Genomic DNA, 26024 nt, shown 5'->3' with positions numbered 1-26024 from the left:
GCAGGTGAATTATTAATAGAAGCAAACAAAGTGTAAAAAACAATAAATGGAGTAAGTGGTAGAAGTGAGTAAGAAGGTGGATGACATCTGCTGTAGAGAGATAAATAGGAACACAAGTGTTGGATTCTGTTAAGTAAAGGAAGCAATAATGGAACCACCAGAGAATGGGGAGGTGAATACCAATAGAATCCAATGGGAGTGGAGAACCTGTGTGTGCAGTTAGAGGATGGTGGGGGGGGGGGGGGGGGGTTAGGAGAGAAGAGTAAGTGGGGGTGCTGGTTAAGTCCTAGAAGCCATTATAAAAGTTAGGAAATAACAAAAGTCTTACCTTCTTCATTAGCTTGGCCATTTTCTTAAGCTTTTCAGTGGTATAATATTGCCTATGAAGCAGTGGGTGATTTGCCATCTTTCGAAGTTGCATCATCACATTACATAACTCATTTTTTTCTGCAGTATAAACAAAAATTACAGTATAGCTTAAAGGCAGTAGAATTCTGCTTAGAAACATTAAGCATTCTTTGCAAAATATTTGCAAACTAAACCAACAGGTAAAAAGGTTGATATGGCTGTGTGGGCAGAGGACCCATTTCTGAGTTGTAAAAATCTGTAACTATGACTCACCAGAGCAGATTTACACTCAACCAAATCGCGCTCCACTGCCCAACAACCATATTGTACAAAATATCCACAAGTTTAATAAGAGGGGCACTTGAGAGTAATTTATGCTGTAGTATACAAGTTTATAATTAAATAGTTCATCAGTTGCAAGGAATCATCTTTCAAAAGTTGTAATAGGTATTGACTAACTGAAGAATGAAAAGTTGCTCATTTCCAAAGCTTAAAAGTCACAAACACATTTATTGTTCTAGCTGCAAAGTCACATGACACCATGATCTTCCAGTTACTTGACAGTTAAAAAAAAACACTTGTTCTTTCAAGACACTACTGCATTATGGACTTAAATAGTAGATTACTCCATTCAACTCTCACAGTGGTGCCAGCTGTATCTAGTAAATATCAAGAGTAAACATTACTATACTGGCCATCCATGGTCAAACACCTGACTTACGGACACCTCTACATATAAATGAGCACTTGTAATCATTAAATTCAAAAGTCTGATGTACATACTTATGCTCGTTCTGCAAATGGAAAATGTTAACCCTCTCCCCATTTTTAGAGTTTACTCTTTATCAACTCTGTGACATATACAAAGCTTCTTAAAGTAATAATCCACATGGGTTCACATGTTTATTCACTATAATAATGAGCAAATAAAGCCTGCTACAATTTAACATACTAAATATTATAGTCATACAGCACAAAACAGATCTTTCAACCAGGAGTTTATGTGAAACACCTATTAACACCAATTTGAATTTTTTTTCTCACCACATTCCCACCAACTGCTCCCAGATTCTACCACTCACCTGCACAATAGCGGTACATTACAGTAGCCAATTAACTTTTCAAACTTTATGCCTCTGGACTATGGGAGGAAAGTGGAGCACTTGGAGGAATCTAGCATAATATGATAACAGGGAGAACTTGGAAGTTTCACACAGACAGCTCTAGAAGTTAGGATCATATACAGTTTACTGGAGTTGCCAGGCAGATCTATCAGCTATGCTATCATATTGTCCTACATTAGACTTGATAGTGGTTTATTATTTTTTCACACACCAAGATGCAGTGAAAAGCTTGCCTTTGGTACCATTTATACAGATCAAATTAGTGCACTGAGCTAAAGTAAAGTAAAACAATACCACAAGGTAGAAAAACAATAACGTGCAAGAGGTAGATTTTGAGGCTAAGAGTCTATCTTAACGTATAAGAAGTCTTTAAACAGTGGGATTGAAGCTGTCCTTGAGCCTGATGGTACACGTTTTCAGGCTTTTGCCTAATGGAAGAGGGGGGAAGTGAGAACATTCAGGTTGGATGGAATGCTGATTATGTTGGCTGCTTTACTGAGGCAGCGGCAGCATCCATAGAGGGAAGGCTGGTTCCTGTGATGCACTGAGCTGTGTCCATAACTTTCTGCAGTATCTTGTGGTCACGTGCAGTGTAGTTGCTATACCAAGCAATTATGCACCAGATAGAATGCCTTCTGTGGTGCATCTATAAACTTAGTTAAAAGAAGTGAGTGATTCAAATTGTGGTCTCAATCTAACAAAGAAGGAACAAATATTTTAAAAAGATTTTAGATCTATAAAAACTGATCAAGATAAATACAAAATAAAATTGAAAAAAGGCACACTAGGTACCATTGCAGGCACAAAACATACCATTACTGCTGATAGATTTCTTTAACTTCTTATAGAGGGCAGTATACGCTTGTTCCTGTTGATTTGACATTGCACACATCTCTATACGATCTTGTTTTGGTGGCAGTTGCTGCAAGACCTAAAATTACAGACAACACGTTGCAGGCAATTAAAAACAATTAATTTAAGTAAATAATCTCAGTTTAAAAAAATACACTGGATAATTTCAAATTTAGTAGCTGGCAAACAATTAAAACACCACAATGTCAAAAGGATTTCAGCATTTTTACAATGAAAAGCTAACATTCATAGCATTTATACATTGTGTACATATCTATGCCTATGACAACAAACATTAACCTGTGAATTACCAGTGTCATTTTGTTAAATTTATGATCAAAATGCTTGTCTGGCTATCTACCAAATGTCTATAAAAATGCATGTTTACATTATTATCCTCATTAATTTTTATTGATGCTGTTACAGACACCGAGATCTTGAACGTAAGGCAGAGCAACAGGCTTACCCTACTGGCTGAATCATAAAATTCAGACAGGGGAGAGACAAATAGGATAAATACAAAACATGGTGGAGAAACTCAGTAGGTCAGTGAGGGGAAAATGAACAGCTGATGTTTTAGGTCAGATCCTTTAACCTGGACTGGTCAATAGAAAATTGCTCATAGACTAGATTCTGACAGAACCATGTTGTCATCAATGATAGCCTTATAACAGATGCATGTTTCTGCTAATTGCAAACATAATACTGGGTCATTGATGACTGAACACCGGTGATTGAATTTGCACATTCCCATTGACAGAGATCTGAACATTATGTTCTGACATTCTGCATAACATTAAGTGAGGACTAAAATGACACTTAAATGTTTCACAAGCCAGAAACTGAAAGTTTACAGAGATTACAGAGACAGCTGCTTACCTCACTCTTTACTCTCCTCAAGATAAATGGCTTCATGATTTTCTTAGCATGAACAATCCTCCCTTTCTCAAAAGTGCTTTGTTGCTCCAAGATTTTCTAGTGCAAAATGGAAGTATCAAGTCACAGACTGGTAAATGTCCAAGATTTAATGTTAATCAAGTAAATTTGCTCCTGAATAAAGCCAGAAAAATGCATGGAAATCATAATTTCAAAGAAAATTCAAGTAGATAGTCATAGAGCACTACAGCACAGAAACTAATCCTTTGACCAATCTAATCCATGCCAAAATATTATTCTGCTGAGTCCCATTGACCAACACTTAGACCATAGCCTCCATACCCCTCCAAATCCAGGTACTCATCCAATTTTCTCTTACATGATGTGCTACTCCGACATTTACCATAACTTAAAACAAAAAGTTTAGCTATTTCTAAATGCAGACACACTTGGTATTAAGTTACACAAATTAATACAAAAAGAGTGATCAAGATCTAACATACAGGTTAGTGGCTGGAATGGAGACATCAGGTCGATGTTACAAGTTTGATTACAGAATCATGAAGTTCAAAGACGCGAGACTCGCAAGTTGACAGGAGAATACTAAGAAGCCCCAATATGATTTGATTTGGATGATTCGAGTGAATGTGTGAAATGCTTCAAGGATGCAGTATGACGTGCCTAAACGTGCAGTTATCCACTTTCTTATCAAAATAGAAAGACACAAAATGATTTCAATGATAGATTAGGAAAACAAAAGATGTAATGATATCTGGTAGCCTTTTTATATCAGTCTGAAAAACAGTATGCATCAAGCGGTTAGAAAGGTGAAAGGACTGTTAACCTTTCTGCAAGAGAATTTGAGCAGAGGAACAAGGTGGTTTTGTGGAACTGTACTGGACCTTATCTGGAGTTTGTCTCCTTATCTAAGCAGGGTCTTGCCATGGAGGCAGCAAGAAAATAAAAAGAATGAACCTTGAATGTGGGATTGACGTATAGGGAAATATGGGATCCATTAGGTCCATATTCATTAGAAGAATGTTAGGGGATCTCATAGAAGCCTGAAAAATTACTAACTGGACAAGAGGATGCTTCCACTGGTTGAGCGTTCTGAAACAGGGGCCAGAGCTTTATGATACAGGATATACCAGACAGAAAAGAGATTAGGAGCAATTTCTTCACCCAAGAGTTGCAGCTCTGATTTCACTAAAAAGTTCTGTTTCCGTGAAACATCTTTTCACGAAAGTGTATTAAAATATGTGGGATACTAGCAGAAATAATATTCAACAGTCTCGTACCAAAGTCGCAAGGGTGCTGGATTACCAGTTTTACTCAATTTCTTAATGCTAGAGGGATGAAGAGCTGTGGAGGGAATGCGAAGGTCAAATTCCTTCCTCAAGCTTCTATAGTCTATTTACCATTTCTTAAAGAGGCTCTGATCACATCTTTGAATCCTTTTCTCAGTCTTTAACTGCTACATCACTAACAGTTCTTAACACACCATTCCACACCCACACCTCAGAAAGTCTGATCATCTGGTTGTACTTCTACTGCCCGAGTATAAACAGAGACTGCAGCACCAGTTGTGAGGACCAAGAAAGTATGGTCAAGGGAAACACAGAAGGATTTACGTGACTGCTTTGAATTGGTGGATTGGACTGTATTCAGAGATTCATCTTTGAATATGAATGTGCATGCCACAGTTGTTACCAACCACTAAAGCCAGCGTGGAAGACAGTGTGCCACGAAAACTTGCTGTACATTCCTAAACCAAAAGCCATGGATGAACCAGGAGGTTTGTCTTCTGCTGAGGGCTAGATCAGTGGCATTTAAGTCTGGTGACCCAGGTCTGTACAAAAAAAAAACAGGTATGACTTGCGGAGGGCTATTTCAGGTGTGAAGAAACAATGGGGAGCAAGGTAGGAGATGACATCAGAAGCAGGTCAACTCTAGCAGGGTTTGCAAAACATTATTTCCTACAAAGTGAATCCCAACAGCAAGAGTGGCTACCAGATGAGCTCAATGCCTCTATGCCCATTTTGAAAGGCAGAATATCAGCTGTGAAGATCCTTGCTGTACTTACGTGACCTTGTAATCTCTATCTCAGCAGTGATGCAAGGCTATTTTTCAGGAGAGTGAATCCTCACAAGTCTGCAGGCCCTGATGGAGTACCTGGTTAGGTTCTCAAAACTTGTGCCTACCAACTGGCGAGAGTATTCAAGGACATTTTCAATGGTCGGAAGTTTGCACCTGCTTCAGAAGGGCAACAATTATACCAGTGCCCAAAAAGAGTAGTGTGAGCTGCCTTTTTGACTATTGCCCAGTAGCACTCACACCTGTGGTGATGAAATGCTTTGAGAAGTTGGTCTTGGCTAAAATCAACTCCTGCTTCAGCAACGACCAGGACCCACTGCAATTTGCCTATTGTCAAAATAGGTCTATGGCAGATGCAATCCCAATGGCTCTTGGTGTGGTCTTAGATCACCTAGACAATACAAACACCTATGTCAGGATACTGTTCACTGACTATAGCTCAACATTTAACAACAACATACCCACAGTCCTGATCAATAAGCTGCAGAAGCTGGGCATCTGTACCTCCCTCTGCAATTGGATCCTCGACTTCCTAACCGTAAGATCACAATCTGCACTCTTTCTTGCTGGCGATCAACACTGGTGCACCTCAGGGACATGTGCTTAGCCTGCTGCTCTACACTCTCTATACCCATGAATGTGTGGCCAGGCATAGTTCAAGTACCATCTATAACTTAGCTGATGATACACCTATTGTTGGCAGAATCTCAGATGGAGACAAGAGGGTGTACAGGAGCAAAATATACCACCTAGTTGAGTGGTGTCGCAGCAACAACCTTGCGCTCAATGTCAGTAAGACCAAACAGCTGACTGTAGACATCAAGAAGGGTAAGACAAGGGAATACGAAACAATCCTCATAGAGGGATCAGAAGTGGAGAGAGTGAGCAACTTCAAGTTCCTTGGTGTCAAGATTGCTAAGAATCTAACCTGATCCCAACGTATTGTTGCAGTTATAAAGGTGGCAAGACAGTGACTATATTTCATTAGGAGTTTGAGGAGATTTGGTTTGTCATCTAAAACAGTCAAAAACTTCCATGGAGAGCATTTTGACACACTGCATCATTGTCTGTTGGGTTGGGGCGGGGGGGGGGGGGGCTACTGCACAGGATTGAAAGAAGCTAAGAAATTTGTAAAATTAGTTAGTAACACCTTGGGTTCTAGTCTCCATAGTATCCAAGACAGCTTCAAGGAGCAATACCAAGGACCTGCCCTCTTCTCATTGTTACTGTCAAGAAGGAGCTACAGAAGCCTGAAGGCACACACTCACTGATTCAGGAACACAATGTTCCCCTCTGCCATCCAATTCTTAAATGAACACTGAACCCATGCACACTACCTAATTTAAAAAAAACTTATTTCTGTTATTGCACTATTTTTAATTTAATTAATATACATTTATATTCACTGCAGTTGATTTACTCATATTTTCTATATTATCATGTATTGCATTGTACTGCTGCCAGTAAGTTAACAAATTTCATGACATGTGCTGGTGATATTAAACCTGATTCTGATTCAGGGCTTGGAATAGATGGGCTAATGTGGACTGTCAACTGTGAATTGTGATTGAATTGTCCCTCAGTTCAAGAATAACTTCCTTTTACTTGACTAGGTGATGAAGTTGCAGATGAGTACCTGGGAACAGACAGCATTCCTGTTGGTCCTAAAACTTGTTGTGAGAAGCCCCCAGTCTTATTATAAAATTGGGATTATGGCTTTAGTGATTTCTGGCAAGGCTGACCTGGTATAGGTCGACATCAAGAGTCGAGCCAAGGCTGAATCACATTCTGGTTCTGTGGGGTGGGGCCTTGTGTTGGGTTTGTAGGTGGCACTTTCTATCAGAGCTGCTGAGCCTCCCGTGTCCTCTCCACACACACCTATTCTTTAGGGCCTGGGTTGCTGTCTTCAGTCGCTTGTAATGCAGTTTCCTTTCGATTGAAGAAGGATTGTTTTAACCCCGTAACGCCTTACACAGAGTTAATTAATTCCTTGTTCTCTTGATTGTTCTCAAACTGGCTAGTTTCTGCTTGTTCACAGACTTAAAGGCAGCTCAGAAGCTGTAAATAGTTTGCAGCACTTTGACTTTTCTGCAGAAGGCTTGACGCTGATCTTTTGGGACCAGGTTGATGGAGGTAACACAATGGACTAGGGCAAGTGATGTGGTCAGTTTTGTGGTTCCTTGCTTAGATGATATCAAACACCTTTCAGGCGCTGCTGTGGCGTGTTCATCAAGGACATTTATTAACTCTGCGAAATGGCAGTCTTCTTCTGATTTGTCCCTCCAGAAGATGATCTAGCTATTAGTTCTTTAACATAGCCATTTCCAACTTGTATCAAAGAATATTAAGAGATGATTAATAGTTAATTGGAAAGCTACACATGATAGCATCACATTAGGAATAACAAGTTCAGCAGCTGAGTACAACCCTTTGTTTCAAGGATTATCTTTATCATGATTCATTGATGGAAATCAAGACTCCAATTCCAACCTTGGCTAAGAGATTTTCCTGCAGAAATTATAGATGTTTCTGTGCCAGAGAATGACCATTTGATTTGATTTCTTTCCTTTCTATGTGTTATTTTCTAGTATCAAAAGTTGGCTCTAGCTCTGTCAAAATGAATCCTGCTCCAGGAAGTTTTGGCTTCACTGAATACGATTAGTAACCTGCTCTTACTGGTTTATTATGTCAATTTTATCGAGGTGTGCCTTCAGTATGATTTTGCAGCATTTTTTTTGAATTGTCAAAAGATCTCTGGTCATGACCAAGCCAGATATGCAGACACAGTAGTTTGAGAAAAATAGACCCAAGACAGAACCAGGAATATATTAATTTCCACTGCAGGCTTATACACAAATTGCCTTGCACAGGAGCAATTAACTTGAAATCTTAATGCTCAGAGTGTAACAGCCCAGAAGACATTCAGTCCACGTTCTGAAATTCTTTTAATAAAAACATAAAATACTGGAAATACTGAACAGGTCAGGCCATGTCAGTGAGAAGAGAAATTGAGTTAAAGTTTCAGATCAAAGACTTCATAATTCTTTACTGTATGTCAGCACATTCAACAAATACCGGAAATATGGAGACTTCGTCCACTTAAAATAACAAAGATTCCTTATATTTAGATCCTGTAATAACTGCCTATCTATTTTCCTTAAATTTCAAAGCAACTGCACAAGTTCTGCAACAGCTGCATGTTTTCTCTATTAGTCTAACCATAAAGCAAGAGTGACTCAAATTCTGACATTGCTACTGTTGGAATAGTGCTCCAATTCCTCAAATTGTTCTTTAAACCATCTCAAACTTACTGTCTTAGATGAAAACATTCTGCGGATTTCACTAGTACTACTGCTGAACATGTTCGGCATGACAAAATTCAAGAGAGACATTAATTCGAGAAGATTATTCTGCAGTGGAGTGCCAGTCAGCAGCAAGCGATGTTCAGCCTAAAAATACAAACCAAAATTTCAGATTGAAGCAGATTAACATCCTCATCCAAAAGGGTCTTTATTCAATTCCTTGGAAAGAATGTTAACAAAAAAAGAGAAGAAAAGTGGAACACAATTACTTGAAGTGGTACCAAGGAGCATAAATAATGCTGGTATGGAATTACAGTGGACTTGCAAAGAAGACGGTGCATTAAAAAGACACTTCAGTAACATAACTTACAACTTACATTGAATGTCATGAGATGCTGGTAGCGAATAGAACTCATATTCTTCAGCATGTGTCCTTCATCAAAAACCGCATAATGGAGCTTCAAGCGTCGAAAAAGTCCACGATCATCTGCATTACTGATTGCACAGTTATACCTGTTGATTAATTGAATGAATAAATAAATATACTGAGTTAATGTACAGAGTGATGCAAATAGATTTATTCACAGCACATGTGCAGAAAAAAAAACTTGTTCTAAAACAGTTCGTTTTACTGGATTAGTGTCTTTATATTCCCCCCCACTAACAATCAGCACAGCAATATTAAGGTAGAGCCTCACACATGAATGGAAATACATTAGATTTTCTGATGTCAGGTAATATTTAGATGCTTGAGAAATGGACAGATAAATTTCATCAAAATGGGATCATTTTCATTAGCACAAATCCCCAGTATCTAATTGAGATAGAACTCAGAGAGCAATCATTCAAAGGTTTTGCCACGGAGAAACTAGTATTATGGACTGTAAGCAACACACTAATTGCTGGTGGAATGCAGCAGGCCAGGCAGCATCTATAGGGAGAAGCACTGTCAACGTTTCGGGCCGAGACCCTTCGTCCACTCTCTTTAGTGACGTAGAACAAAAAGAGCATCAAAATTTATTCTTGCATTCTTAAATTTTCCAACAGAACAGCCATCTTTATGCATTTCTGTACCTGCCTACTCAGACAAGTTTCAACAAACACATCCAGAATTTGGTGATCTTCCCTTTATGTAACATTTAGTTCCTTGCAGTGTCTGTCACGTGTGTATTCAGAATTGCAGAACTTACGTAGTTACTATTACATTGAAGTCCACACATTTGTGAAGGATGTCAGATCTGAGAACTCTCCGCTCTTCTAAAGATCCTAACCACCAAAAATATTAAATCTATATTAATAACTTTAGGATAAGCAAAAACATTAAAAGCTAAAGCTGTAATTGGACCACAAGACAAAGGAGCAGCATGCGATTTAGTGTTGTATGTTCTGTAAGTTACAAGAACTACAAATTAGTCCATTTTGCAGATAAGGCATTACACTAAAGCACCAATTGTCAATGCAAAAGGAAGTAAAATATAAAGTCTCCATTTTTTTCTCTCAGCAATATTTTTATTGTTTTTTAAAATCAAGAAAGCATAGTACAGAGGAGGTTTGTGCAGTATATAACAAATGTACAATTCACATCTATGAAAGAGATGCACTCATAGTACAATCATGCTTTAGTTGCCTCCCTCCCAATTCCCATCTCCAAGCCATCATTGCATTAGCAAAAAGGGTTAAACAGAACCATTATCCCCACAGAGCTGCATTGGTATAGAGAAGGAGTATTTTCCTAACACATGAACTGTTATGTTTACACATCTGAGTTTGTAGAATTTTACTGGAGAATGCTGAAAGTCAGAGAGTTATGTGCAGAGGAAAGGAAGAAGGGATGAACCTTTAGTTTGGCTGGGAATTCTGAAAATATTCAAGAAAGGGTCCCCACACTCTTTGGAACTTTATGTCTGAATTAAGAACTAAATAATGAATCTTCTCAAGGTATAGTCTGGACATGATGTCCCTAAGCCACTGAGCATGGGTTGGCGGGGCAGCATCCCTCCACCTGAGCAAAGTGCGCCTGGCCAAAGGAGAGGCAAAAGATAGTATGCGATGTTTGGTTGAACTTAGGTGCGTATCCCCCTCTCCAGAGGTGCCACAAAGAGCAATCAAAGGGTTCCAGATTGTAATTAAGTATTTGGGATAGAGTTTGGAAAACATCTTACCAGTAATTTTCAAAGTTAGGGCATGTCCAGTACATGTGAATAAGGGAGGCCTCATCCTTTTTTGCATTTGTCGCAGCAGGGATTAACATCTGGGTAAATGTGACATAATTTAGTTTCAGACATATGGGCCCTGTGTATGATCTTGAACTGCAACAGGCAGTGGCGGGCACATAAAGAGGTTGAGTTAACTAACTTGAGAACTGAATCCCATACATCGTCTGACAGTAAAATATTTAAATCTTGCTCCCAAGCATTTTTAATTTTGTCAAGGGGGGGCTCGTCTCAGAACTGCTAAACTTGTCACAAATAGTAGATATTAGACCCTTGTGCAACGGATTCATTTACAAAAACATATCAATGACGTTTATGTTGGGTGCCTCAGGGAAGTTTGACAGAAAGGGCTGATCTTGAAAACAGGATATTAGCTTCTTGCAGTCTGGTCTATATACACATAAAACACCAATGATGCATCATCTTTGCAGAATATCTTAACCAGTTCAGATTCATAGAAATAAAGCCAGCAGTAGGGCACCCAATGGGGATTTATCAGACTAATTCTTGGTATTAGTGGGGCGATGGGAGCTGTGAAGAGCAAGCTTAGGCACTTCTGGGATGAAATAGTGAGCAGAGGGCCTATATTCTTCAGAGTTTAAACACAAAGCACAAAATAGTATAGGACAGGAACAGGCCCATTGGCCTATGATGTCTATACTGACCATGATACCAAATGAATCAACACATTACCCATATCTTGTCATTCATTTCATTTTCTTATGTCTGCCTCAATGCTTCTTAAACTCTACTATTGTATCTATGTCCACCACCTCTAAGTCTTCCAGGTATGTACAAGTAGAAAAAATTGCTCTGCACATCTTTTAAATTTTCCCTCTATCAGCTTAAAGCTATGCTCTCTAGTATTTGACAATTTTATTTTCAGATAAATTCTGGCTACTTGTCCTACTGATGTATCTAATAATTCTTAAACTTCTATCAGATCTCCTCTCAGCCTCCAATACTCCAGAGAAAATCCAACTCCATCTAACTTCCCCCTATACCTAATACTCTAAACCAGGCAGCTTCTTGGTGAGCCTCCTCTGTACTTTCTCAAAAGCCTTCACACATTTCCTGTAATGGTGTGACCAGATATAAACATAATATTCCAAATAGAGCCTAACCAAAAAGTTTTATACCAGTAAAAGAGTTTGTATTGAAGCATACAAAATGAAGCATGCCACTATTAATGTCTCACTTGAACAGGGGAAACAAAGTATGCAGCAAACTTACTGCGGCTTACTTTAAGCAATGTTAAGGCAATATTATATCAAATTTGCCCTACCAAATTTGTTGATAATGAGGAAATGTATACTAAAGGATATTCGCCATACATTTATATCCTATCAGTTCCAAACTTTGAGACACACAAACCTTACCATAATATAGAAGAATCTTTAGATCAGGGCACCATTGCTTAAGCTCTCGGATCCAATTATCTGAAGAAAAAGTAAAAATGTTCATTTATATTTAGTACATGAATGAAACTACTTACTTTAGTTAATACATGCTGATGCCTCATTTAAAAGACATTTCCTTAACTAAATAAAAACATTTGTCAATGTCTCCATAATTTCAGGAATAAATCATTGGGAAGATGGTCAGAACTACCTCATGCTCTAAAAGAAAGACAAAAACTAGCAATTTATTGATAGAAAGCCTTTAAAATTGGCATTAAGTTTCAAAATGTTACCTAGGGTAGAGGCTGGTACAATGATAAGATGCGGTCCTTTATCTCCTTCTTGGAAAAGGTAGGCAAGAAAAGATATGGCTTGCACGGTTTTCCCCAAGCCCTGAATTAAGTAAAGCAGTACATTATTAAAACATGAAGGAACTACTTAGTTCAAAGAGAAGTGTTGTGATCCAAGACCAATTTGCATGCATATCATTTTTATCTATCACATCAATATTTACCATATGCAAAATATTCATTGGGCAAAACCAAAAACAACACAATTTGCATTTAAAACAGTACAGTAATACAGAAAGAAAGAATCAAAGAAATGTCTTGCCTTTAACCCTCTGAAAATAAAATACTATTTTACAATCTTAAATAAATCTTAAAGAACAGATAGATAAAATGTGCAAAGAATACCAAATTATTAGCACCTTGCCAGAGGATGAACAAACATGGGTCATCAAATGTAATGGGAAACATCACAAAAAAAAATCCTTGCACTTACCATTTCATCTGCTAAAATTCCATTCACCCGGTGTTTATTCAGTAAAGCCAACCAATTTAATCCAATTATTTGATATGGTTTAAGCTCCAAACTACAGAAAAGAAAACAGACATCAACACGAAGTATGAACACTTCAAAAGTTAACTGCTTGAATATGTCATAAACTTTGAATAAATGTTTCATTTGCTTTCTGTAGCTTTTTCACTGAGGTCTTTTTGGGGAACCAATATCTCTTTTGCATGAAGGACCGGCAGTTCAGTGTTCTAGGGCTCCACTGTTTTAGACATAACAGAGGGGGAAGTATTAGACAGGGAGTGGTATTAAAGAGGGAGGGGAAGCATTACTTGTCATGCCAGTGCTCAGATAGGCCAGGCAAGAGGGTTGGTCTACTGAAACGGTATGCGTGGAACCGATAAATAAGAAAGGGATGACCATGTTAATGGAATTATATAACAGATCCCCCAAGTCAGTGAGATTTAGAGGAACAAATTTATAGAGAAAGCTTGATAGTTGCAAGAAAAGTAAGGTTGTGATATTAAGTAATTTTAAATTCCTACACATTGACTCGGACTCTCATAGTGTATAAGGAATAGATGGAATAGTTTATCAAGTGCCTTTAGGAAAGTTTCTTCAATCAATACGAAGAAGTCCCATTAAGAGAGATTGTTTCTCCTATTAGGAAACAAGATAGGGCAGGTGACGTTAGTGTATACAGGGGAATACTTTGGATCTAGTGATTGTAATTCTATTACTTTCAAAATAATTATGAAGGATAGGACTGGTTTTCAGGTTCAGATTCTGAATTGAAAAAAAGCTAATTTTGACAGAATCAGAAAAGATCTGGCAGGTCTGGATTGGGATAGGTTGTTTTTGGGAAGAGATAATTGGTGACTGGGAGCTCTTCACAAATGAAACATTGAGTACATAGTTTGCACATTCTGTTAGAGTAAAAAGTAAGGCGATTAGGTTTAATGAACAAAGGCTTTGAGGTATACTGAAGCCTTGGTTAAGAAGAAAAAGGAGATGCATAGTGGACACAGACAGCAAGAAACAAAGGAGGTGCTTGAGAAGTATAAGAAACACAACAGAGTGCTTAGGAGAGAAATCACAAAGACAAAAGAAGGCATGAGGTTGCTCTGGTAGACAAAGTGAAGGAGAATTCCAAGGGCTTCTACCCTTGACTGGTCCACTTGAAGAACAGTGTGGTCACCTATTTGAGCCAAAAGAGATGGGAGATGGACAGAGTCTGAAGATTTGAGGCAAAACAGTAGTGAGTTTATGGACCATATCTGGATTACAAAGTGCTCGTCTCTTTAGAGGCAAGTTAGGGTGAATAGGTCCTCAGGGCTTGACAAAATGTCCTTTAGGACCTTGTAGGAAGCTAGTGCAGAAATTGCAGGGACCATGGCAGAGGTGCTTAAGTTGTCATTTAGTGCTTTGCTAGACTATGTCATCTGACAGTTGAGAAGCAACTGCTTTGGCAGAGGGGTGCTGGTGGAGGACTTCAAATTAAATGTAAGCCAGATCACTGCATGGATGACACAGCTCCTTTCAGGGAGAATATCAATCAAAGCGGTTCTTTAACAATAAACTATTTGTTTACTTGGATTTAAATTTTGCTATTGCTGGCAAAGTGTAATTTTAAATTGTATCGCTAAATCTAAAGTGCAGTCCTCTAAGAACTCTGCTACCATACTCATGAATTTTATGTAACATAATCAGTATGTTCTGATTTAAAGGAGGAAGATAAAATTAACATATTTTATGAAGACCCTAGTGAGGCTGAAGAGGTTAAGCTCAGAATTATCTTTAAGTGTGGTTGATTCTACCAGGAAAGTAATAGTAGTTTGCATGGGTAGATAAATGAGAATTATTCTTTACTTTTCAAAACATAACCATGAGCTTCTATTTTGAGGAAAAGGAACAAAGAAATATCGTATAATCTAAATTGTAAAAAAAATTATTGCTATTTAAAAAATTCTGCTCAATCACTGTAAAAGTACATGCATCCTCCAGAGGGCGATCTTATTACAGCTGGAGGGAAGAGGCTGAGAAAGATTGCCATCTCATACCTTTAAGAAACACTTTATCTATTATTATGATGTCAGATATAAGAGCACAATGACTAGCAGTATTTTGTTGATATTTGTTTACTTTTGATTTTAAGGTATATAAACTTTGTCCATCTCCACCTGAAGAACAGTGCTGTTTGTAGAATCTATAAAACTTGATTCCTTTGAGCTGCACTTCAAGTGAACAAAAGGAATTAAAAACACAAATTTTAAGCATATATAATTATTTCTGAAATCAAAAGATAACAATTACTGGCTGCAATAGGTTCTGCTAGGTTTTCCCAATATAGTTGCTAATTACTTGGCATTCATTAACAATTTATTTTTCATCATGGTTTTTCCTATCATCATGTTCTAGTGTGACATTCTTTTGAGGCTACAGCTTCTCCCTTGAGATCTTAACTAAATCCAAGTAGTTTACCTTAAAGGCATATAGTTGTAAATTTTGCTCTGGTGTTTTATGTGGTGACAAGGCAACTGCAGTGATGGTTGCAGACTTATGAAGCATATTTCTCCTTTTCTACTTTCCATAACATTCATTTGTGAAAAAAAATGATTTACATACCAATAGGTCCCAACAAAAATAATTCATATTCTTGTTTGCTGAACTCTGATCACACAAATTTAACTGCTACTTTGCATTACCTCCCTGTGATTCAAGAATATACCCAATATAAATAGTGTTAAGAATTCAAAAGTGAACTGTTGAGCAGTTTATCCACTCCCTCCAGCTCCCTTATAAATGACAAATCTAGATTTATCAAATATCTTATCAATCAAATTAATAGGAATCAGGAGCTTACATTCACAAAATTATGAATGCCCCAAAATATTTCAGAACTTTACAGAAACACAACAGATTTTGCAAATGCTGGAAATCTTGAACAGCACACACAAAATGGTGTTGAATCTCAGTTGGTTAAGTAGCCTCTATTGGGGGAAATGAAAAATCAATGTTTTGGACAAAGAGCTTTGATCAAGATAGTAGCACCAAAGCAAATTTCATGTGTAGCACCAAAAAAAAACCCCACAAATCAATGACTTGCAACCAATTCTTTTGAAATTGGTAAGGTGCATCTCAGACAGTCAATATTTGTACAAATACTTTTCAACATTAGGACATACAAAATATTTACAGCCAAGAGCAACGGCGGAACTACTAATGATGTAAGAGTGAAGAGATATTTTTTAAAAAACGGATCAATTGATATGTACATAATGAAATCCATTTAATTCTTTAAATTCCTTTTTACAGATTGGAGATGATACAAATGCAAGTTTCAAAACAAAGTAAGATACATTAATAAAATTTGCAGTCATAGTACCATCTCTTTTGTTAGCAACTTACTTACCTTTTGTTAAGGATAGCTGGCTGTTCAATGGTCCTGTGACATCCCCCGTCCTCTGTTATTTCTGTCACTTGCTTTTCTAACCTTTGGGAAATTTCTGCACACCTGTTCATAAGTAAAAGAACCACTTCCCGCTCCTTGATTAATGTTTTGCAGTTCCATATCAGGTCTTCAGACAAACCATGAGGCTTGTCAAATTTTTTAAACTGCAAGATTATAAAACACATGATATCATTAGTAATGCTAAGAGTTTTGCTAAAGTACTAGAAGAATCTTTTTGTTTCATTGATCTTTATATTCAGCAAGAAAGGAGATACTCTCTGGTGTTTTAACAACTCAAGTTGTTGTGATCATCATTATAGGTATACCTCTTCTTTAAGCAATAATGTCAGGTCCTAACATTTTTATTCACCTGTACCACATCGCACCTGGCCCTGTGATAACGTACCAAGTTCTGCATTAGAACAGTGCATGTTTAGGTCTTACTCAAGTTAGGAGAATAAAATCTAGCTGATGCCCTACTGCTTGAAGTGCTTCAATGCTTTATGTGCCTTTTAAAACATTAAACCAAAGTCCTACCATGCATTAAATTTATTGTAAAAGGTGGTAACACTCATTTCAAGACATATCCAACTGTAGTGTAAACAGTTTGTACAAGTTCTGTATAAACCCTAAACTAGGCCATTGCTTCGTGCTTCATTATTGTCATTTCCTCAAAAACAGAACAATGCACCTTGGTATTATTCTCACGAGTTGATTTATCCTGTAATAAATAGAGAAGTTGACATTTGCAGCACAAAACAGTGGTTGCTGCAGTACATAAATGCTCCTGATTGAAATGAGCACTGTGCTCTCATCTTTAGAGCTCCGGCTTTACTTGGGACATCCTACTAAGCAGCTTTCAAACCCGCCCAACTTTCAAATGAATACATTCTGGTTTCACAAGAACAAAAGGTTCTGAGCTGCAGCAGAACTTTAATAACACAGCTGCAGTCATGATGTGAACATGTACATAAGTACATATGCAATATAATACAAAACAAGAACAGCTCCAAAAAGCTTAGTCTATTTAGAAGCACAAACAAATTACGCAACAAAACGGCTCCTGCTAAATTTGCATTCAAAATTTCCCTGTTCCCGCAAAGTTAATCTCACATAAAAATTCAACCATGAATTTGATGTGTAAACTCCTAATGTGTTCTGATGCTAAAAAAAGGAATAAGAGGGGAAAGCTAATAAGTAATGAATAATATTTTTCTTTCTCGCTGCTAAGGTGGAGAATTTTCATGTGCCTTCAGTAATAACTCTAATCAAATCTATTTAACATTTAGAGGGGAGTTTTTGGATAACAAAAGGCGCTTGCCTTAGCTGATAGTGACAGTGAAGTATTAGGATGAGCACTGCAATACGCACTCCTGCACTTCCCACCCTTAAAATGGGAATGGCTAGCAGGGAATACAAAAATGCTCTACAAGCTACCTTAGTGCACAATTGACGGAGTTGCCTTAAATCATAGCTATTTTATTTAAGTTCTTATTATGGAGAATAAAGCCAGTATTTTAAAAATAACAAAATTTACCTTTACTTAGAAACAAAGAGCATATTTGTAAGCAACTGCAGTTAGCACATCAGACTGAAAGAGGTTGAATGACCCTCCCCCTTTCTGGAAGGTTCTATAATTTTGCAAATCCTTGAAAAGTTGTGGTTTATTTTACAGTATGCTTGAAAATATAATATTTGCACCTTGCACCTATCAGCGGAGCCCGACTATTTTAGGAGCTGTCACACACAATTACCAACTTAAAATCTTATATTTGCTTATTCTATAGAAGACAACTCAATTGGCATATGCAAAATTTGAAAAGGATATAAGGTACTCATTATGAATGTGATGCCACAGTGCTTATCATTATAGTGTACATGAGTTTCCTTTAGTTTTATTGAGGGTTATTTCTTCGGGATAATAGTTATTAAATAACTACTCCTGATTTTATTTGGTGTCAAAAATACAGACAGTAAGACATTACATAATTTCTTATGGCAATGAACAGACAGTAAACTAAATATTTACAAAGTTTCTACTTCTTTCTCATACTCATGATGAACTTCGTCATGTTGAAATCAGTTCAAAAAGGCAACTGGCAAAAGGTTATCCAAATAAACCTTTTGTCCACCGGTATCAGATGAAATGATTCTGGAAACCGTAGTCAGCCATAGTTTTCTACATATCAACAACTTGTGTACCTGCAGCCTGTCTGATCATTTGGAGACAATTATGAATCCAAATGAAGACAACCTTGACAACAATGGAATTGTTTTCAAAGAATCCAAAGGAAAAAAATCAGCATGGATTAATTGATAAAGCTGACGAACACCATCATTTTTATGATCACTTCCTCTTATCAGAAGTCTTAATTCATTCACTCCATCTGCCTTTTAGTTCAGGGACAATTAATAATCAAACACACGTGGGAGTACGGCCACAACAATGCCAGGCTGGATGAGGAAGGCAGATTTCTTACAATGGACATTACTAATCCAGAGAGGTTTTTAATAACAATTCAATAGCTTCCTGATTAACATAACTTATATAACTGCAATTAATTTATTAAACTGAATATACCAGTTAATGTCTTTGGAGGTAAGGCACTATTTCCCTCTGCTAGCTTTGGTCACCTTAGACAAGGTATAGCACCTGCTTAGACCCCAATAAGGGTCATGTGAAGCCACGGGAACAAGTGCTGGACGGTCGTAGGAGCAGCTGGAGCATATCACATGTCAGAAAGCAGCAATGGCAAACCCTTCTGTCGAAAAAATTGCCATGAGCAATCATGGTTACGGAAAGACCATGATCACCTACGTCATACAGCATGGCACATAATGAACAAACAAATATCTTTGGATCAATAATTTAGGTCTCTGGGCATTAGAGCAGTAATACAATAATACAAAATATAATTGTATTTTTAGGAAAGATTAAATGCTTAAAATTGACAGTTTATTACTTAATTAAAAATACACAATTTTAATTGAAGAAAGCGTGAACTAATTTACAATGCAACGGCTGTAATTGAGCCATAATCCAACTTCACATTTTTGCACAAGAGCCAACCAGCTGCCCTTGGCAATTTCCATACTTATCATCTACAAGGAAAAAAGGTAAGAGTAAACTTGCTCAGCCTGTCTTACCATTACACTATTTCAAATACAAACTACAGAGTATTCAACATAAACGAGTTACAGAAGCAGTGAGACAGCAGTTCCAATTGCTGTACTGCTCTGCTGCCCTCTAGGGTTTGTGGTGAGAATGTTGCTTGTAATTTAAATAAAGGGAAGAGCACAAGCTTTTTTTGTGGGACCAAGGAGTCTGGCAAAACTTGCATTTTATTTAATTGGCCTTGAAAGTAATAAGGTGGTAAGTGACAGGCCTTTTGGAATATGGAAAGGAGGGAAGGCATCTCTGGTGGTGACGTCACCCTGGAGATCAAAGACATGGCAGAAGATTATCCATTAAACATGGAGGCTAGTAAGTAGAAGCTGAAGATGAGAAGAAGTCTTTCATGATTTGCTGGGGAAAGGATGAGTGCAAGTATAGCAATAGACAAATTGAGGATCCTGTTGCTTACCATGGAGTGACATCTTTGGAAAAATAACATGAAAAAAATGGAGAGAATCTGGGAAAATGGATTTAAATCCCTCACCAGCAGCATAATGGGAGGAAGTGCAATATAGCTTAGGTTTTCAACTCATTGGATTTTAGTTCCATTGCCAATATCATGAAAAAATATATTTTTAAAGTGCTGAAAATCTTTAAACGTAACAAAGGATGGAATACTCTCCACTTCCTCTACCAATAACCCTCAAGATGCTTGGCACTATGCAGTGCAAAGCTGCTCACTTGGTTGGCACCCTCTACCAATCAAAATATTCATTTCCTCTAACACTAGCATACATTGCACACCGTGAACAACATTTTCTACAATCAAGCACACGGACAGAAAATGCATAGGACTTGCAGTATCCCCTCCAAGTGACACACTATCCTAACTTGGAAATAAGTTATCAGTCTTTTGTTGTCTCTGTGTCCATTTCTTGGAACTTCCATCAGCAGAAGAAGAGCAGCTCATCACTATCTTCAAGAACACTTAGATGAGTAATAAAGGCCACCCTTGACAGCAACACCTGGTCCCCCCAAAAGGTTCCACCTTCTCTCTTCTCGTCTTAATGGAGCTCATTAATGTGATTGACATTACATCAATCAATCACTTCAAGTGATTTCACAATTTTGAAGTGACTTCACAAGACACACAGTAGTGTCCATTTAGTAAAAGACAATAAACATTGACTTTTCAACCAATACAAAATATAGCAAACAATGCATAAGAATTCACAGCTCCTGCACATAGGTAATAAATTCCCACATACCAGTTAGACAACGTTGAATACGCCACACTGATAACACTTGGAATCTTTAAAAAAAATGCAAGGTAGAAATCAACTGATAAATGAACCCCATTCAGATCTTATTGTTCATTCTTTCATACCCTTCCACCCCAAAGAGATCAAAGCAGATTTGTTGGTTTCCCTATTGTTTCAAATTTATAAGTAGTATTTCAGGAATAGCTCTGAACTCACATTAACATTGATTATTAATAGTAAAAAGCAAACACAAAATATCTCAATTATATCCAATAAGTAATAAACAACTTGTGAATAAAATAGAAATAAATTGTCGAAATTTCATTCACATAATTAATGATCATTCTCAGACAAAGACACAAGAAACCTGCACATCATTTTTGCTTCGATAAACAATAGATAAGAATAGGCTTTGCACAGAGGAGCTTTGAATATTCTTTGGTGTCAACAACTGCTAAACACTAAGCAATAACCATGTTAACGCACAAAAGGTATGTTGCAACTTCACATACTAAAAAAGCTGGGTAAGGCCACTAACTTTGAAATCAAACAGAGCCGGTAGATTTTGCAAATGGGGTGTTTACAATATTGGAACCATCAAAGGAAAAACTTAGGTTGCAACAAGACTGAAACAAACTGCTCAGCATGTGATTTCTACTTTACACAGAGCTTAAGGAACATTTTCAATTGAAATGTCTATAGAAGTGCGCTAAATGTTTGCTGTGTGAAAGAGAAGTGTAAACTACTTTTAAAATTAGTCAGAAAAAGGATAAACTAATGTTCAGCATTACAGAATGCTTTTGATGGCTGAATTATACACTATGTGACATTACTGCTTTGCATTGTCTCAGATGAATTCAAAAGAATGTACCCCAAAGGCTGAATTGCCATCACAAGGCAAAAAGGCTACTCACCAGGAAAATACTGTCCTCTGAAAGCTGACATCTTAAATATTTTAATAAAACTGCAAAGTAACTGTAAGAAAGCTCTTCTTAATCAAATAATTAATATTCTAAAAAAAATAAACTCGAATGGATCTCAAACCATGGTGTTGCCCAAAGGAATTTCCTATTCTTATCATTTTCAAATTCTTTAAACAATGCTCCATTACTTTTTTTAAGAAGATGAAACAGCAAAAATTGGCTGAGAAGTAACTTGTATCCGAATACAAGTTTATCTAGCTGTCACAAAATTCAAGATTCTATAGCACCAGAATGATTCACAGAATTATGAGCCAATCTGCTTCGATTATAAAAGTAAAATCACATCAGTTTGTAAAGCATGGACATATAACATTTATTCTAAATGTTATTGGCTCAGGATGATCCCAGGATTTGAAACTACTGTAAACACAAAAGGCCATGCAGTAAAGGTCAATATGCTCAATAAATGCTGCTTGTGCATGCTTCTAGGATTATTAAATAAAATAATCTCACCAGTGCCTCCCAACTGTTGAATGGCCGGAGTTCAATGATCTTCTGAGCTTTTTTCAAAGAACACTGAGGTATGAGAGTAAGCTCATCAACTGTAGCATCTTGCAGGAAACTGATAATTTTAGTCCGATATTCATCTTCCACTTCTTCACCTCCACTACTGTAGTCTTCATCAAGCGAACTCTCACCACCAGAAGTAATGGACACATCTTCAGAATCACTACTTTCCCTCCGAATTATTCTGCTACCTTTTTGTCCTTTGTCGTGCTTTTTACTTTTAACATTCTGTTCTTTTCTTGTTTCAGTTTCTTTCAATTGAACTGATCTCTCTTTTGGCTGTGTTTTAAGATTTGAAATGGCGTCTTTTCCATTTAGGTTTTCAGGTTCTGGCACACAAGGCACTTCATCTACTTACATAGAGAAATAAATTTCAGTTTGAGTGGTTATTGTAGAGGGAAAGTCTACAATAAAATGAAGTGTCACCTCCAAATTTTTAAAGAAACTCTTCATTTGGAGTACTGTCTTAAGGAAACCCAAGATAAAAATGTCAATATCATTCCATGATTAAGCTGACAAGAACAAAAGTTTTATGAAAATATAGAGAGAAAACAGAGGAAGAGGAGGCCATCTGCCTGTTCAGGTTGTACTATCATTTATTGTAATGATGACTGATTGCCCATTTCAGTGCCCTGTTGCAGCCTTCTTCTCATATTCCTTGTATATTATAATGCTGAAGGGATCATCTCTCTACTTGAGTAAATGTTTTGACATGGCCTCCACTGCCATCGGTGATAGAGAATTCAGCAGATTCAACTACCTCTGGTTGAATTACTCCCTATCTGCTCTCAACCACGTTCCTCAATTCCTGATGCTATCACCACTAGTTCTGCACTGTTCCATCATTAAAAACATCCTCCCTGTATCTAGTCAGTCACATTAGTAAAACTTTATAGGTTAATGAGATCCCTTCCCATTCTTCAGTGAATATTCACTAATCAACCCACTCTCTTCTTATACATTAGCCCTGCTGCACTACATACATAGCAAGAGCACCCTTCCTCTGACGGGGAGGACAAGAACTCTAGATGCGGTCTCACCAAAGAACTGAACAGATGCAGGACCAATCTTTGTAATTAAAAATCATACATATTTTATCCCATTTCTAGTGGATATGGCAAACCCAATTCCCCAAAATTGCTCAAAAATTAGAGACAGTTTGAAGCTGTCAAAGCTGATTAGAACTCTTCTTCATTGCTATTTTACCAAAATAATTTAGCACCATGAAAGGCAAAGTCGCTCAAGTTGAGATTTTCATTCTAATTTAAATATATGACCACAGAGCACAATTGAGTACCACGATAGTTTAGCAATCAGTGCGACATTCTTGCAGCTCAGAGCGTTCTGGAGTTCAATTCCAGCTCCGTTCTTTAACGAGTCTCTGTATGTCCTCCCCATGGAATGTGTAGGTTTTCTCCAGGTCCTGTGGTTTCTTCCCACAGTCCAAAGACATACTGGGTTGTTAATTGATCACTGTAAATGGTCCTGTGATTAGGTTAGCGCTACTCAGGTTTGTTATTGGCAGCTGGGGTACAGTAGCTCGAAGGACCACTCTATGCTGGGATGGAAGGAGGGTAGAAGGTATGAATGGATGTATAAACAGATAATTACATAATATATAAAAATAATTCTGAAATAATCCTGAATAAATTAGAACTTAATAGTTAATTTCTACCTTACAAAACATGCTTTCAACTGCTATGGAATGTTGTGCACTTGATGCAATTACACCTCAACGTAATTTCTTTGAGGAAAATGTACTCCACCTTGGATGATCTTGAAGCACAAACTCACCTAAGCATACTGTAATTTAACTGCTTGAAGGTGTAGAAGAAAATATTCTACATTTGCATAATTTCATTTTGAGTTTTATTTTCGTAAACCCTTTCAGCCGACTTTAAGTAAAAGAACAAAAATACAACTAACCTGAATCTTGATTGGCAAACACCTGCAAAGCTTCTAAGGCCTCCCAATAGGACCAGTCATGTTCTTTCAAGACCTCTCTAAGCTCCTAATAAAGAAAGGAATGAATTGCAGAGGCAACAATTATAAAACGAAGCATTTTATTCTGAAGCTACATTCAATTATGCTCATGCAATTATGTGATTGTGATGATCAATTTCTCTCACAATGTATTTGAGGGTATTGCATAGTTACAATGCAATAACCCTTAGGTTAACAGTGTACAGTAAACATCAACACATAAATTAGAATATTCAATACAGGTATTTAGTATCCATATATAAATAACAAGCATGTTTTAGAATGAACCATGCATAAAATTATCCATTAGCATAGTTTGAGGCCTTATTCCATTTTTGGAATATAAATTCTGTAAGTTATTAATTACTGAAAGATGAATACTTCTGATTTTTTATTATTTTATATTTAAGATAAAATAAGTAATTATTTCCTCTCTCGGCCCGATAACCACACACAGGTCTCAAGGACTGAAAGTGATTGAGGCATAAATAAGAAAAAATATATTTACTCTGTGACTAAATTGCCTTATTGGTATGAATAAAATCAAACCGAGAAATGAATGAAATAAAATTTTCAGTGTCAACTGTATTTCAGATGAGGTGTAAAATGGGACTTCTAATTTAGAGTTTTGTAATCTAATTTTCTCTTGAAAGTGAGTTTAAGGAAGTCTGGAATAGGATTCGGTTTAAAGTATTCAAAATGACACAACATGGCAAATGATCACTATTCCCTGAGCAGATAAAAATAGGAAGTATTGAAAGAACTCTCAAATCTGTCAATATACAAGGAAGCAAACTAGAAAAATATCTAAAAATATCAAAACATAATCTAATGCAAGTGTTTTTACTCTATTTAACTGCATAACTCACTGCTGTTCCTAAAATTCCATATGGCTGTCATTCAAACACAACTTTTCATATAATAGTATTAAAACCAATTAAGAGATCTGCAAAACAATAAAAAATGATAGCCTGCTGACATCTACTCCTCCATCATGGAAATATAACACAAGAGTGGTTCATAGAAAATTTGAAATTGAAATCTTGCCAACGTGTTGAATTCAAAAACAGAAAAATGTCTTTAAGACATAGTGACCTATTCAGAAAAAAATTATTTTACAAATCCTTGTATCAATATGAAGGATCACTTTCGGTTTCAGAGAGCCATAAAGCTGACAACAGCTGCACAACTTGCCCCAAATGCACAATAAACATGGTCAGTGTCAGCTCCCCATTTTATCCAGGAAGTCATTGAAAGTTTTCACAGATTTGTAAAGCACAACAACGTGCCCTTCATTCACCTCTTCCATCTGACTGTGTCTCCCCTTCTTCCACAATATGGCTACTCTCATCGACATTCATAGCATCAGATTGGAGGCTACACATCATATTCCATTTAGGTAGCCTCCAACCTGATTGCATGAATATTGATTCCTCCTTCTGGTAGTTTATTTTCTTTTTCCCACTTCTTCTATTCCCCACTATGTCTCCTTACCTGCCTATCACCTCCCCCTGGTGCCCCACCTCCTTCCTTTTCTCCCACAGTCCACTTTCCTCTCCTCTCAGACTCCTTTTCTCAAGCCCTATATGTTTCTTTCCCTCCTGACTTCACTCATCACCTCCCTTCCCCCTTCCTTTTTATTCTGGTGTCTTCCCCCTTCCTTCTGGACCTGTAGGGCCTCAGCACAAAACCTTGAGTATTTGTTCCTTTTCATAGATG

The 26024-nt window shown here is 37.2% G+C and overlaps 1 protein-coding gene across 4 annotated transcripts in view; it reads right to left on the bottom strand.

Annotated features, from left to right (window-relative positions):
* Positions 1-26024, bottom strand: part of LOC132391793 (SWI/SNF-related matrix-associated actin-dependent regulator of chromatin subfamily A containing DEAD/H box 1-like) — a 63402-nt gene that overhangs the window by 9300 nt on the left and 28078 nt on the right. For 2 of the 4 annotated variants that reach the window (XM_059965416.1, XM_059965418.1), the window contains exons 7-18: positions 24249-24333; positions 22269-22675; positions 16417-16619; positions 12993-13083; positions 12503-12602; positions 12189-12248; positions 9787-9862; positions 8974-9109; positions 8606-8743; positions 3204-3299; positions 2286-2403; positions 329-447 (exon numbers count right to left, since the gene is read on the bottom strand). In XM_059965416.1, the coding sequence (XP_059821399.1) occupies positions 329-447; positions 2286-2403; positions 3204-3299; positions 8606-8743; positions 8974-9109; positions 9787-9862; positions 12189-12248; positions 12503-12602; positions 12993-13083; positions 16417-16619; positions 22269-22675; positions 24249-24333 (1629 nt within the window). The remainder of the gene's footprint in view (positions 1-328; positions 448-2285; positions 2404-3203; positions 3300-8605; positions 8744-8973; positions 9110-9786; positions 9863-12188; positions 12249-12502; positions 12603-12992; positions 13084-16416; positions 16620-22268; positions 22676-24248; positions 24334-26024) is intronic. The other 2 variants (XM_059965417.1, XM_059965419.1) reach the window with 1 other exon arrangement.

The sequence above is a fragment of the Hypanus sabinus genome, chromosome 3 (genome assembly GCF_030144855.1).
Source record: "Hypanus sabinus isolate sHypSab1 chromosome 3, sHypSab1.hap1, whole genome shotgun sequence".
Classification (NCBI taxonomy): domain Eukaryota; kingdom Metazoa; phylum Chordata; class Chondrichthyes; order Myliobatiformes; family Dasyatidae; genus Hypanus; species Hypanus sabinus.
The sequence above is the reverse complement of the archived record's forward strand: the minus strand, read 5'-3'. Positions and strand labels throughout refer to the sequence as shown.